We start from the raw sequence: 15,749 nt of genomic DNA, 5'->3' as shown, positions 1-15,749 counted from the left end.
ATGAGACTACACAGCCTCACAGGAATCAATACCAGAGGTAACGATGCCAGCGTACACGGTTTTGGCATCAGTAATGTTAACTAAAGGATAAATGCTGTGCAATGTTCCTGCTCTATTTGAAACAGCCCCTCAGTGGTTAATGTTTAAAGGACTGACCTCAGATTACACCAAACAGGCTATAAAATGTATGAACTCAATCCCAATAGTTTACTGCTGACAGGACGTGGATGGTAAGTAAATGTACTGTAAGATGACTGATATTCTGGAGATACAAGTAATTATTTCCTCAGATCTTGTTTGAACTAAATGGCAAACACTTCAACAGTGATCTATTACATCTTTAAAAATGTAAAAACTGAATTAAAGACTAGACTCAGAAGTAGTCTCCATGAAGGCTATCACGTATATACCTCTCTTATGAAAATCCATGTGTTGACTATTTTCTAATGTAATAGTTTTGTTTAAATGAACCTGAATGTGACACATTTTAAATCTGTGCAGTGCTTCTGCAGGTGTTAAAATGTGGGGAAAGGTCCAGTGCTGTTTGATTGTTGTCCTCATACTGTCAGTGGACTGGACTGTAGGCATCAAGGACCAGGATCATGATCATGACCATTCAGCAGATCACCATCAACATCTCCATCATGGCAACGATGCAGCCCACCCCCACCACGATGGAGAAGACAAACCCTGCCACAAACTCTCACCCCACAATGCAGACTTTGCCTTCTCCCTCTACAAGAAGCTGGCCAGCCGTCCTGACACCCAGGGCAAGAATATCTTCTTCTCTCCTCTGAGTATCTTCATGGCTCTATCCATGCTGGCCCTGGGGGCCAAAGGTGATACCCATTCACAAATCTTCAGCACCCTGGACTACAGTGCTCTCACAGCTGATCAGGTCAATGAAGGCTATGAGCACCTTCTCCACATGCTGGACCACAGCCAGGATGCCCTAGTGTTGGAGATAGGAGGAGCTGCAGCTGTACAAAAAGGCTTCAAGCCTGAAGACAAGTTTCTGAAAGATATCCAGCACTTCTACAAAGGTGAAGCCTTCAGTGTGGACTTTTCCATACCTGAAGTCGCTGTGCAGGAGATCAACAAGTTAATTGCCAAAAAGACCAAAAACATGATCACTGATATGGTCAAGAGTCTGGATGCTGCCACTGTGATGATGCTCATCAACTATATGTATTTCAAAGGTAAGAGTAGACAAGTAGATCCCACTAGAGATTAAATAATTTTTCATGTATTTCACCTGAACTGCAGTAACCAGTTTTGTATTTCACTCTGTCAGGTAAATGGCAAGAGGCTTTTAAAGTGGAGGACACCAGCAAAGGTGACTTTCATGTGGATGAGAACACCACAGTGTCTGTGGATATGATGAACAGAAATGGTGAATATGACTTCTACTATGACCAGGGCAACTTTACGTCTGTTATCATGCTGCCATATAATGGAAACGCCTCCATGATGATCGTCCTGCCTGACCAGGGAAAAATGGAGGAGGTGGAGAAACACATCAGTAAGGATCACCTCAAGTACTGGAAGGACAAAGTCCACAAAATGTAATGTATCATGAAATGCTTTTTAAAATATACTTTAATTTATACATATTAAGTACTACCACAAAGTAAAACCTTTACTCCCTGACAAGGTTACCAATGACAAAAAAGTATTAAATAAATATTTTTGCTTATGCTATTCCATGTAAGAGTGCGTTTGCATGACTGACCATGTCTGTTCTCCAGCACTTTGGACTTGTATATGCCCAAGTTCTCAGTGTCTGCTTCCTCCTGTCTTGGGGACACTCTGAAGGACATGGGAATGGTTGATGCATTCTCAGACAGTGCAGACTTCTCTGGAATCAGTAAGGGGGCCAAGGTGGCAGTTTCCAAGGTATGTGGAGAAATGCTGTCATGTCTAGAGTGTCACATTATGAGTGTGGGAAATATTGTTAATAGACTGCCCATCTTAAATATCCAGTAGAATTTTGACTGCACTCTGAGCCTCAAATTTAAAAAAAAAAAAAAAGTGAATTTCTAGGTTTGCCTCTCTTGATATGACACAATATAAAGTTACATTTGTATAGTGCCTTTCAAGTACCCAAGGACACTTTACAATCAACACACTGCACAATGCTTTTACACCCAGTCAACACACTGGTGAGATGCAGCAGGCAAATTCCATCTGTTGTCCACCAAGGACTGTTCAGAAGTTAATGCATCTACTGCTTACATACATTAAAGTGTCATTCAATGACTGCCCAGACTGGTCCTTCCCCACAGGTCCTGCACAAGGCCGTCCTCAGCGTGGATGAGCAGGGCACTCAGGCTACAGCTGCAACTACTCTTGAATTCATGCCCTTGTCATTGCTTTTCAAAACAGAAGTCAACAGACCGTTCCTAGTTTTCATTGTGGAGAAGAACACCAGGAGTATCCTGTTCATGGGAAAGATAACCAACCCCACTGTGTAGTGGTAGACGTCTCCCACACAGTCTAGTCAGCAGTATGATGGGAGTGCTACTGAATTCTCTCTCATATCAATTAGCAACAAATATAGTCACGTCTCTGTATTATCTCAGAGCAATGAAAGGCTAAAGGTTGTGCTAGTTTAGTGAGCTACATATAGAAGGGACTTCATTTAGCTATAATTAAACTTAAAATTAAATGCTCCTTTCAGACTTAGTCCAGTTCCCTTACACCAGATATGAGAAAAAGTAACAGACTGTTGGATTATTTCTGATGGCATAGTGAATACAGATGTACACAAACCCAGGTATGTGAATGGAAATAAAGTTGTTGAGTGATATTTGAATGGGTCTTCATTTGTTTTGACAAACCAATCATGGCAGTCTGTAGCACACAAATCAGGGGCAGTTATAACATTAGGGATGTTTGTCATATGTATCAGTGTTTCATACACGTATTACTTAAGTCATATGGAACTATGTAATTCTAAAACAGACATAGCGATGTGACAAACATACATTAAGCTCCAAACTCTCTAACTGTCCTGTGATTCATTTATAAATCAGTTTTGAGTTCTTTCCCAGTGTGTTGTCTTGTATGTTGATTCACTATGATGATCTGATCACAGCAGTTGGTGCAACATCCAGGCCCCTCTGAGTCTGTCAGAGTTCAAAATCAGATTTATCACCTTTGATTTGGTGTCAGATAAAGTAAAAGGAATTACACTAACGCTGTGTCTAAGCCAGTAACTGGATGGGCCATATTTTAAAAATATGTATACAGTTGTAGTTTGTCCATTTGAACAGTAACTGAGTCAGAAATCAGACTTTAAAATGCTGTTCTCCATTTTAAGAATGTACAATGTATGGTAGCTAGATCTGACATTGAGGATTTTAGAGGGGATCTGCATTAGAGAGTAAGAATTTTAGTTCTTTTTTTCAAATGTATTTGATCTTATATGACTTAATGTCTGTACTGGATCTGAAAACCCCCTTGTCCTGTAACAGATATCTTAACTTTATTATATATCTCTAGGGTTAGCTAAAACCATGCATATTAAAAGTAATATGTTTTAATCCATTTTATTCTTAGATTTAGTGCTTAGATTTTTGCCAAGGCCCAATCCCCTCTCATTTTTCCTCCTACCCCTTGTTTTCAAGTGTCATCTTGCCCCTTGGGACTGAGTTACAAAGGGTAGTGGTTGAAATCTTCCCCCTTGCTTCTGCATCCATTTTATCAATGATTCACAAGGGATTCTGAGAAATTTCTCCTAATGGAGAAGTGTGACTCTGAAAACCCTCAGTTTGGAGGGCCATTTAGCTCTAAGACCTCACCCTAGCCCTCTATCAGAGACCCAACCCCTACTCATGAACACCACATATGGAGGGCCAGTGCTAAGTGGTAGGGTCAAGGGGTGAAATGTGATTGGGCCCAAGTGAAGGTGTATGAGACACAGGAACATGATAAATAATGATGTTACTGGGGGCCGCAATGACTGGATTTAAACCTCTGTGCTAGCTGAGCTGTTTTTAAAAAGAAACACGTGATCTGAGCGAGCTGTTAGTCATGGTTTTGGTCCTTCAGGTTTTAACCAGCAATTTTTAGTATTAAGTGTAACGGCTCATATCAAAGGCAGAGTCTAATTATAACTGATCACCCAGGCTCTGTTTAACTGGCTTGTCAAATATCTTTCAAATACACAATAAATAGAATAATACAAATGTTTACACTTTAATACAAGAAAAAAGGATTTGTGGTGGAGGGGACATAAACATCCAAAGTTTGAAACACCATTCATTACCAAAAAACAACCCACACTATTGCTGATTTTATGTATTTATGCTCTGTGATGTTTGCTGTGTATACACTTTATATTTACACTCTATTGCTGATTTTATGTATTTATGTATTTTATGTTTATAAAGTGTCATGGCTACACTATAAGTAGCATATGCAGATTTTGTCCACCAGTAGACTGGCTGTGTTACATGGCTGCTTTAATGGCAAGTTGTCAACAAGGAGGCTTTTTCAGCCTTCTGGTGGTTTCTCAAGCCTCGTCTTTCTTCCCCCACACACTGAAACCACAACATGCATGTCTAGTTCACAAAGGCACCAGGGGCCCCATGGGCTCTGTGAAACTACACAATGAAAAAACAGACCTCAGGTGTTCTCAGGACTCACAAGACACTACTTTACTGTAGTGGCATCCTTGTGGACTTCAATGAAGTACTGCTGAGAGATTTCTGGACTGATCTCTGGAGTCAGTGTGTGTCCACAGTGGTAGTGGAGTTATGGGTGTAGAGTTGTCAGTGTGTGCTATTGTTTCCATAGTGACAATGCTGCTGAGTTTGTGTCTTCTCTTCACTAAAGGTGAGTGTGAAATTAATTCAGGTTGATCAGGGGTGAGGCACCCTGACAGATGTAACATACGTGTGTCACAACAAGACTTTTCTAAGAGGGGCCTTTGTGAAGCTGTTATGTAGGGTGATGCCACCTGAAGGAGATCCAGCTAACAAACCCTGATTAGCTCCCGGCTTGTGGCCTCCCTCTGGTAGCTGTGAACTGGCGAGCCACCTGTTACTTAACCAACATCACATCAATTAACAACACTGGAGGACGCCACAACTGTTCAATGAACAGGTTGGTATTTCCATGACTTTTCAATGCTAGGCTGCACACCATTGTCAGGATCTTCAAATATCCTCTGACAAATGGTTCCATTTAAAAACAGTATAATAGCTATTTTTAAATCATTTATCTTTGCTCTGTTGCCAAGCAGAGATTCTATAGACATTTTAGTTACTTTATAATGTTGCCAAGCAGGTTTTCTATGTTTGTTGTCTGTCAAAACTACATTCTTCCTCTTTTTTGTCACTCATGCTGTCTATATTGTTTTTTTTTCCATTTGCTTGATTGCATTTGTGTGTGTTTGTGTGTATGTGTGTGTATGTGTGTGTGTGTGTGTGTGTGTCTGTATGTGTGTGTGTGTGTGTGTGTGAGTGTGTGTGTGTGTGTGTGTGTGTGTGTGTGTGCTTAATTTGAATTTCATTTGATGCTGGCATATTCTGTGTAATCTGCATTATCCATTGGAGTGGATGCTGGTTTGCTTTTCCGACTGTGTACTACAGTGGAGTAAGTGACATCATCCTGTAGGAATAACACATTAACAACTAATATAACACAAACACACACATGCACACACACACATGTTTACAAAACACACACATGTTTGATCTCCAGTGAGAGTGAACAGTACAGAAACAGAGTTCAGCTGGGTACTGCTCACTCACCAGGAAATCTCTCTCTCCTCATATCACACCTGACTGAAGGGGATGGGGGAGTGTAAAGGTGTTATCTTAAATGGAGAGAATATAAAGACACCATACTCACCATTAAATCTCTATCAAGCACAGTGATACTGTCATCATTAGACTGAACCCACAACTTTTGACTGTTCCAGACCTTCTGTGTTAAGCCATGTTTAGAGCAGTACTTTAACCAGATGTTACTCAAATGCACCACCATGTTGTAATGAATGCCATTAGGGTTGCAAGCAGTCAGCACTGAGGTAGTAGATGCCAATTTTAATTTTAGATTAAAACTGCAGCTATGAACATGAGATTTATTTGAGCCGTTAACACACGTAATACATAAAACTCTCTCTGAACAAACTTCTCTCACTTCTCCATTCTGAGAGTGTAGTGATCACTGCAGAAAATCACTCCAGATGAAGCATCTGCGTCAAAGCATTTAGGTGGTGTCATTTAGCTTTTTATCTGAAATCAAAATCAGCAAAACCTACCCCAAACTAGCAAGGCCTCCTTTTGGGTCTACATAAGCTTATAGAGGGTGCCTGTGGTGGTTCAGTCTGCACTCTGGCAGGGAACGTGGAGATGGAGAACGTCACTGCTTACACAGGAGTCTCGGTCCTGCTGCCCTGCTTCTGCACTGACCCGCACGCCAGACCTGAGAGTTTACACTGGCACAATTCAGCCAGAAGCACGTGGAGTGTAATGCTCAGTGAGAGTGCCAGCTTGTCCTCTGGCTTCCATTCCCAATCCAATGGCCAGACTGAGAGAGTTAACCAGGACCTGGAACGCACCCTTCACTATCTGGCCTCTTCCTGCACATCCCCTTGGTCTGAGCACCTATTTTGGGCAGAGTTCACCCACAACACCCTGTGGCACTCCTCCTTAGACATGTCACCATTCGAGTGCCAGTACGGTTATGCTCTGCCCATGTTTGCCGACCAGGAGGCTGAGCAGACGGTCAGGCGCTACTGCTTGGCCTGGCAGAGGGCATGCAGGGCTCTCTTATCTGCTACAGCTGCTCAAAATCGTTATGCCGACTTATCGGCTGGGACAGCGGGTTTGGCTATCGGCCAAGGACCTGCCTTTGTGTGGTTATACCTGCAAACTCACCCCTCGCTACATCGGGCCATTCAAGGTTCTTCTCCGCGTAAACCCTGTTTCTTATCACCTTGCCCTTCCCTCACCCCACTTTCCACATATCTCGCATTAGGCCTGTATTGTGTTCGGTGGGCTCCTCCGACCCGTCGGGTCCGCGCATGGTGGACGGTGCACTGGCGTACACGGTCAAGCATCTCTTGGATGTCCGGCAGGTTCATGGTGGAGTCCAGTATTTGGTGGACTGGGAGGGATACGGGCCCGAGGAGCAGTCCTGGGTCCCCTCCTGTCACATCCTGGACCGTGAACTCATTTAGGCTTTTCGGCAGGATCGTGCGGCTGGCCTTGGGACATCCGGAGCTGCCCCTTCCGGGGGGAATACTGTAAGGGTTGGACCAGGCCGAGGCCCCCTCCGGCCACCAGAGGGAGGCCTTGAGTCAACCACACTACTAATCAGGCTTGATGCCCAACAGCTGGGCTAGACCTTATATAAGCCCAGTGACCCAGTCACTCAGTGCTGGGTCTTTGCTAAGGTTTTGAGCAAAGCTCCTAGCTGATAACTTCAGGTATTGATGACTGTGAGTCCCTGTGCTACACCTCATTTCTTCCCTGCAAGGGTGTCTGTGTTTTTACACATCCCCTCCCCTCTCCAGTTTTCCCCTCTCTAGTCTGTCTCTCTCCCAAGGTTCTTCTTAGCCATTAAAGTTCCTCCCTGTTTTCTGGTTTGTTTGGGAAGTTTTAGTTTGGTTTTCCTCAGTGCATGGGTGTTGCCATTTCCTCCCGCCATGTCCTTTGTTCTCCCTTTTTCCACGCTCAACGTGGTGTTTAGTTTTTTTTTTCTTTTGTTTTACCTGATCCAAGATCTAACTCTTCTGCACAGGGACTCACCCTTGTTAGAGTGTGGTTGCTCACCCAGTAGGCTAGTGGTGTCATCACTTAGCTGTCCTGGGTTAGATCTCATGTTACAGATACATTCTTGAACTGCTTTACAGATGATCTTTCCTAGAAAGGGCCATACTCATAGATACTTTATAAATGCTTCCCAGCATTCATACCTGATTCTACACTAGATCCTACTTTTCAAAGCCCTATTAATATGATCAGTTAATTATTCATGTTGTGTTTACAGCTTGTTTGTGTTTATTTTTGATGAGGTGTGATGTTTGGTTGTTAGATTGTAGATTGTTTTGTATTGTTTTTTCATGGTGCTTTTATTACCCAGTTTGATTTGTTAAACTACCCTTCAGGAATTTCTGCTCAAGCTTACCGTGGCCTGCACAGTGTTGTATTCCCAAAGCTTGAGGAGCTGAAGACAGACCTGGTAGCTGTGAAAGAAACACACCACCTAAAGGTGGCAGGTTATGGTGAGACTGATGAAGACATTGAAGACCCATATGAGGATGTTGCCACGGATGCCTCAACAGATGATGAATTCTAGACTCCATCCTGTCCACTGCACTTACCACATTTATTTGAAATCTGTATGCCTATATAATACATGTAATGATGTTTTTTATCCTTGTCTCTTTGTAGCTAGGTTGTTTGGTTGGGTGTTCTTTATAGGCTATAAGAAAATTTTTAAAATGTATGCTAACCTTTTTTCTTTTCGGCAGTAAGTAACCTTTGTGAAGATGCGATCAAAACATTGTGTTATAAAACACATTTTGGAATAGCCCCTGTAAAACCACATGCAGGTTATATTGGGGCTACAATTCTGCACTTTTAAAAAATCTATATTTAAAAAATAATATGCAAGAAAGTGTTTGCATAACTGCATAGCCTTAGTACTAAAACACCAGAGTAAAGATAAGCTGTTTTGTTGAACATTGTATTGTGATCAATAAGCCTAATTTTCAGTTACAATTATATAATTTCTTAAGAATGTATTATTGTTGTTGTTGCTTAGGTTGCATTTTGATCCTTAATGAGTGTTCAAATGACTTTGGATTATAACGAACACAGAGCGAGTGAATTGTACCTACATGGAAGGATTACTAATTAATGAATATATAGTTTACATGTATATGTTATATTTACTTTATTTATTGAGATTTTTTAATCTGAGCCAGATAACAAAATGATAGCATAAAGAGGGGGAAATGATTTTAAAATGTGATATCTGATATGAGACTATAATGTCATTTCAGCTGCACTTCTGTCATTGTTCTAAACAGCCACTGAACAGAATTTAGCGCTCCATTATGCCATAATGTGTGTCATTCTATTTCTGACCCCAGATCAGTTTATTGAGAGGATTTGCTGATGACGATCATTTTAGACAAAACATCAACAGAGACTACAAACAATTCTTCACGCATAAGAGGTACTGAGAAACGAAAACAAAACGTAAGTAGAATTTAATTTTATCTACAAAAGCAGATACTAAATATTTGATAACGGAATCGTATTATAAACAAGTAGCCAATATGCGAATTTAAAATGAGAACACATTTTTATGATAGAGAACTTTTGACTGAACGGAGAACTAATTAGTGGGCTGATAGTGAGCTCCCCGCCCCACTAGTCACGTGGTACGGCCCGCCGCCTGCAGTGGGAGTTCATGGTCTTGTGTGAAACCACGACTATGTAGTCACACACACCTGCACCGGATTATTCTCCTAATGTTGGTGTGTGCGTCCTTGTCGGTCTGTGTTCTCGCTAATGTTTAGGTACGTGGTGCACTTTATGTTTGTAAGCTGTGTTCAACGTTGCTCATGTTCATCTTGCCTGTTTCGTGTGAGCGCCACTGTGTTCGTTATTCGTGTTCTTCTAATAAACGTCTGTCTACGTCAAGCGAGTTTGTTTAATTTAACGGACCGCACAAATATTTTATAAATGCGGAATAAGTGAATAGAGAATGAACTAAATAAATGGGACGTAGCTGAAAATATTCGCGTAACCGAACTCCATTAGATGAAATACGTTGACTGAGACAAGGGAAAGTGACTTCTGCGCTTGTTTTAGAAAAGCCTCTGTAAGACCACGAGTGTGGCCATTATGCACTGTCGGACAACAGACAACCTTTGTTTCACATTTATTAACATTTGTAGAAGAAATTGAGCTACGGGTGGCCATTTGTTCTGTTACATAATAACTGTATATAAAACAAAGTCTACAGGCGTTGATTGCTCATTTCCATATAGAGATATGAAACTGGGATACAAAAGTAATCTTGCGCACAAATGCAGCATGTAAAATAAGTTTTGTTTGTAGAAAATTGTGTTGTAGTCAAAGCCTAATATTCATTTCAAATGCAATTACTTCTTAGGAATAAAGCTTTAATTCTTAAAAATTAAAGGTTTTTTTGTTGTTGTCCAAAAACACATGCAAACTGTTATGACTTTTTAAAAGAAAGTAAACAGCTTTATTATTGTTCAATACAATAGAGCTTTCTTCTGCCCGTTCTAGATGCCAAGGGACAAGTTCATTAATATCATTACCAGAAGACACAAGAGTCATAGAGACCCTGCTACCATTGCTGGGTTTAAGCAGCATTACTCAGCCAATCTGGGAGAAAGTGTAAGTGTCTAGATCATTTTATACTATAATTTTAATGATTTATATAGACTGTATCCACAGTTTTATTTATTTAGCCTTCACACTTTCCTGACTTGTACAGATGGTAGTCCAAAATATGCTGTCCATTAGTGGAGTTTCCACTGCCCAGGTGGGGTCAATGGATGATTAATTTCCTTTACAATTCATCACTGATTATTTATCACTTCTCACCCAAGAAACGGGAGGACTGTAAGGAGGTTCGTACCATCCCGAGCAGAACTGCTGAACACTTTATGATCACAGAGTCAACGGGAGAGATTTGCTCTTTGGACCACAGTGCCCATGTAGAAGGTGCAGATGTATTTTCTTGCAAAAATCTAGCTTTCCATTAAGAACACACAGTAGGACATGATGTTTGTTCACTTTAAATATGTGCCTGTACTTTATTATGTAATTGCATTTGTATTAATTTTTTTGGGGAAAAAAAACATCTGTAGATGTAAGAGAGGATCTGGGTGGAGTAGCAGAATCTATTACAGAGGCAGTTAAAGTGGAGAACACCCCAGCTGGTGAGTAGCATCAAAGCACCATATTAATAATCAGAGTTTACATACATCCACTCCATGGACACCAGTTTAAAAATTCTACTTTTATTTCAAATATAAAGGCTCAGAATGCAAGAAGTTGAAGAGAGTACGCATCTTCTTCAGACGAACATGGCAGGCTATAAAAAGCACTTTGTCCTGTGCCAAGCGCTCCAACAAAATTAGCCCTACTCTTTAAATGTTCCCAGCTCTTTTTACCAATTTATTTTGTATTTCTTTTTTCCCTTCATTTTCCCCAACCTGTCTTTTCATTTTCTGAAATATTTTTTGACTTTTTCATTTATTTTTGATTAATAAACTTTACTTCATGCAAAGATATAGTCTGTTTGCATTCTGGACCGTTTAATCATATTTTTCATTCTAAGACCAGCCAGGTTATAATTCTAATTCGGCCAAATACATCTTGAATGATTCAACTCACTTTAATAACATTTTTAGATTATCACATATATGTACAGTTTCATGTCACTCAGCATTAAGAGAGAATTTCACACTCACCTTTAGTGAGAGGAAGTACAGTAAAGAGAAAACACAAACTGAGGATCCTTGTCTCTATGGAAACACCACTGAACTCCCAGCACACACTGACAACTCTACACCCAGATCTCCACTACCACTGTGGACACACACTGATTCCAGAACTCTCACAGCATTACTTCAGTACTCCAGACCCTAATGTCCACCCAGCAGAGAGGAACTGGGAACAAATGAACTTGGCCAGAGCTCTTATGTTTCTTTTCAAGTTCACATCACCAGCTTTACGGAGACATACAAAACCACACACAGTGCCATCATGTCCTTTGACCTGTGAGGACTCTGGTTGTTTCTTCTTTTGTAATGTATCCCACAACCCCACACTGACCATGATGCTGCATCTGTGAAAGACACAGGAGACACACATGCTCATTATAAAGCAAAGGGGGTGGAGTCTGATGTAGAGGAGAGAAACAAACAGATATATTATCCCCTCACTCTTATTCTCAAACTCTTCCTTCTAAGTTTATAGTTTTAAAATGCAGTTTATAGAGTTAATCACCTCAAAGCTTGCGTACATACACATTTTTGCATTACTTTTTCATGGCTTGATATATTTTATGTTTGCACTACCTTATGATGTCCTGTGTACTTAATATTTTATTCATTGTATCAAATTTGTTTTATTGGTAAATATACTTTGAACTATTATGCACTGTCACTACAGAATGCTGTCTGCTTTATGTCTCCAGAGTCTATAAGCATGCAAACACACACACACACACACACACACACACACACACACACACACACACACACACACACATTCAAGAATTTCTAGATAGTGAGAGGACCTGCTTTTTGTTTGCTTTTTCAGTTTCCACATCACAATAATTTGTTGTGGACCATTGCTTATGCAGAAAAGTTCTTTAAGATTTTTTGAGAGTAATATGAATTTCTGGATTTACTGAATGAGTCAAAAACAAACAACAAAAACCTGCATTACTCACAATAAGAACCTATTTGAACTTTGATAAACTCTGTTAATCAGCCTTTGAACATAGACATGGTTTGGTAGTACATGAGCAGTCCCTTTTCTCAGTGAAGTTCCCCAAATTATCAGTAACCAAACCAGTCCTACTCATACTAAACCTGTTTTGTACTAAATTAAATTCAAACTGGACCTGCCATTGAGCCTAGACCCTGGAGCCTAGTCCTAGTTTTAGTCTGTGTTTAAAACATCATCCTTTGTCCCAATTTCACATTAGAATAGACCCAGCAGTCAGAGTTGTGCTGTTTTGATTATTACACTACACTTTACAGAATAAATGTAGTATTTTGTACTATTTCTAGCTAGAAACCACTGATAAGCCTGTCATGGCTTAAGGCAAAAAATACACTAGAAGAAAGTTGAGCTTGTGAGTGTGTGACCACAGCTCAGCTGCAGAGGTGCAGAAGCAGCACGGTTGTCACTTCTGGTCTAAAATGGGCTTTAGACTCTGATCTGGTACCCACTGCCCACTGGTTGGAACTGTGAGAAATGAAACCACAGCAGACGTCAGACATCCTGAGCTCTCAGACCAGAACAGTCTCCTCCTTCTTCTGGGGCGTTCATAAGCTGTTTTGAGACCAAAATGTTTATTAACTTTAAAAACTGCACATATTCACATTAAGATGCTATACACTTGTCGTAGTGAAATGAAATGACCAAACAACACTGAGGGAGGTCATGTTGGGTCTCACCCCCTGAGCTTCTACATCGTGTGTCTATGGCAAAGGACGGAGCCGCTTAACTAAGAATGAGACCGTCCTCACTCACAATGTGAGAATATCTGATAGATCACTGACTGATAAGGAAGAAAGAGGACATACCACATGACAACTTACAAAACCGACCGCATCTCTATATTTGGTGTGTGTGTTGTGTTGAGGTTAGTTTGTCAGAGTTTCATTTGAATACACTTCCTCTCCACTATAAGTGTTCTTGTGAAGTCATTCAGTAGACTGTATTGAAGAGTGTGTATGGTGTGTATCAGCAGTCCTGCTGTAGCTGTGTGTAGTGTGTGTAACTCAGTAAGAATGCAGGTGTGTGTTTATCTGCTCCTTGTGCTCCACGCTGCTGATGGTGAGTGTTACCTTCTCTCTACAGGTGTTGTCATCCTCACACATTCATTTACACAAAGGTATTTATATCTGGGATCAGCAGAGAGCAGCAGCTAACCACTTACCCCAGATTCGGTCTATTGACCAATAAATTTTGCCTCTAGTTTAGAACAAAAGATGTTAAATGCTAACGTTGCTAACAAACACTGGAAGTTAACAGCAACTAAAATATTTTCTTCGTAAATACATGTCCACAAACTTCTCTCAAGCCGGTCAAACAGCATCCAAGTGTTAATAAATATCTCCCAGACTAGTCGGTGTGTCGTATAACTCACTGTGAACTAGACAAGTGAAGAAACACGTCACCGGGAAGTGACCTGGATGAGGTTTGAGGACATGTAGCTCGCTATCTGACTTATTTACAAATCCTATTAGCTATCATTGCTGTTGGCTTCCAGTGTTTGTTAGCAATGTTAGCAGCTTTTGTTCTAAAGGAGCAAAATACGGACTCCAAACATGTCTTGTCCACCCGGGTTAAGGGAGAATAAAGTAAGTTTGTTTCTTCGCCGACTTGTCCCGTTAAGTGGCACTGAAATCTGTGCTGTTGAATGATATGTCCAATATAGAGAATTGTGTTTAATGTATTGAAAAAATGTGTTTTAGAAATACAAAATGAGTGTAAAGGAAAGGTGCTTTTGGTTTAGTATAACAGGTCAGGAGATGGGCTACATGAGTTAGTGGTTTCAATTATTGTGTCACATGTCCCAGTTTTTGTCTTGCAAAAAACTGTAATATCACAAAGACAGTCCAGTTTCCCAGCAAGCACCTCTTCCTCCTAGCAAACTTGGAGCACTGTTTATCAGTTTAACAATACATAACTAACACTGTCTCTCTCTTTCTTTCTCTCTCTCTCTCTTTCTCTCTTTCGCTCTCTCACTCACACACACACACACACACACACACACACACACACACACACACACACACACACACACACACACACAAAAAACATGCACAGCTGTTGCAGGATGGCCAGATCCACATCTGAAGGACTTGGAGAAAGACAATTTTACACACACAGTAAATGTACATTCAAAGTGATACTTGTAGCTGCAAAAACACCCCCTCCCACGGCCTGCCCTGCTCTCTCTCTCTCTTTCACACACACACCCACACACACACACACTCTCTCTCTCTCTCTCTCTCTCTCTCTCTCTCTCTCTCTCTTACAAAAATTTACAAATAAAAAATGAACAAATAAGAAAAAACTAAAACCATAGAGACAGTACAGTTTGCCAGTATGCACCTCTTCCTTCTCACATATGTATTGCTAAACTTGGTGCACTTTAGCAATACATAACACACACACACACACACACACACACACACACACACAGACATGCATATGCGCATGCTTCCTTTTTGGGTTCGTGATCTTGAAATTCTGCTGTGCTGTTCCTCAGAGTGGTGTGTGAGCAAAATGTTTACTTCTTTCACACACCCACGAAGATTGTCAAACAGTCTCCAAATCCTCATCAGTGACAGTCATCCAGCTTTGAACTTCATGGTTTAATCAGTCAAACACTAACTGACTCTGGCAGCATAAATTCACTCCAGTGACTCCAGTTTAAAGACTTTTCTTATTTAGTCCCAAGTTATTCTGATGCCACCATAGTCATAGCTACCAGTTTACAGATGTGAGAATTCCCAGTATGCACCTCTTCCTCCTGACATATGTATTGCTAATCTGGTTGCACTGGGTGCTACGTGTGAAATGTGCTCACTTGTTTATTTCTGTTTGTGTTATTTATTCCTCATTTGTACATCAATTGGCCAGGAGGCTTAGACAGCCCATGCTGGGGTTTTTGTCTTTTTACAGTTTTAATTTTATTTTGTTGTTGTTGTTGTTACAGTGCAGTGCACACTAGCCTACAGCCTCAGTTAGTTACTTTATAGATATCCACCATCATCAAACAGCTTTTGGCAGCTTTAACAACAAAAAGAACAAAGTAACTAAGAGAAAAGGTGAGAATGTTTCTACTTCCTGTGATAACTGTTGGGTTGTGATGACATTGTACTGTTTACATCCAAAGTGGTCTTTACTTTGGTGACTCCTTTAGTGGTTCTGTTTCACAACTTCTCTTAAGTAGTTTTTTCTTAATAGTATGAAAGCTACAACATAGACTGCTGCATT

General features: G+C 40.6%; 1 protein-coding gene and 1 long non-coding RNA gene across 2 annotated transcripts; both read left to right on the top strand.

Moving 5' to 3' along the window:
- The first annotated feature begins 509 nt into the window (after positions 1–509).
- LOC145660260 (alpha-1-antitrypsin homolog) lies at positions 510–2,843 on the top strand. The gene is made up of 4 exons (XM_081724635.1): positions 510–1,199; positions 1,295–1,565; positions 1,749–1,896; positions 2,286–2,843. The coding sequence occupies exons 1-4, from the start codon at positions 521–523 to the stop codon at positions 2,472–2,474; spliced, it is 1,287 nt and encodes a 428-aa protein (XP_081580761.1). The 5' UTR covers positions 510–520; the 3' UTR covers positions 2,475–2,843.
- Positions 2,844–9,445: 6,602 nt separating this feature from the next.
- On the top strand, positions 9,446–10,696 carry LOC145643484 (uncharacterized). Its single transcript, XR_014115920.1, has 3 exons — positions 9,446–9,544; positions 10,284–10,394; positions 10,610–10,696. It is a non-coding gene; the product is annotated as an uncharacterized LOC145643484 (long non-coding RNA).
- Positions 10,697–15,749: the final 5,053 nt, after the last annotated feature.

Source organism: Electrophorus electricus, chromosome 2 (assembly GCF_041902795.1).
Source record: "Electrophorus electricus isolate QZ-2024a chromosome 2, ASM4190279v1, whole genome shotgun sequence".
In the NCBI taxonomy this organism is placed as follows: Eukaryota; Metazoa; Chordata; class Actinopteri; order Gymnotiformes; family Gymnotidae; genus Electrophorus; species Electrophorus electricus.
The sequence above is the reverse complement of the archived record's forward strand: the minus strand, read 5'-3'. Positions and strand labels throughout refer to the sequence as shown.

Coding starts and splice junctions, on each gene's coding strand:
- LOC145660260 (XM_081724635.1), top strand. CDS start 521: ATGTGGGGAAAGGTCCAGTGCTGTTTGATTGTTGTCCTCATACTGTCA. Junction 1,200..1,294: donor CAACTATATGTATTTCAAAG/GTAAGAGTAGAC, acceptor TCACTCTGTCAG/GTAAATGGCAAGAGGCTTTT. Junction 1,566..1,748: donor AAGGACAAAGTCCACAAAAT/GTAATGTATCAT, acceptor TCTGTTCTCCAG/CACTTTGGACTTGTATATGC.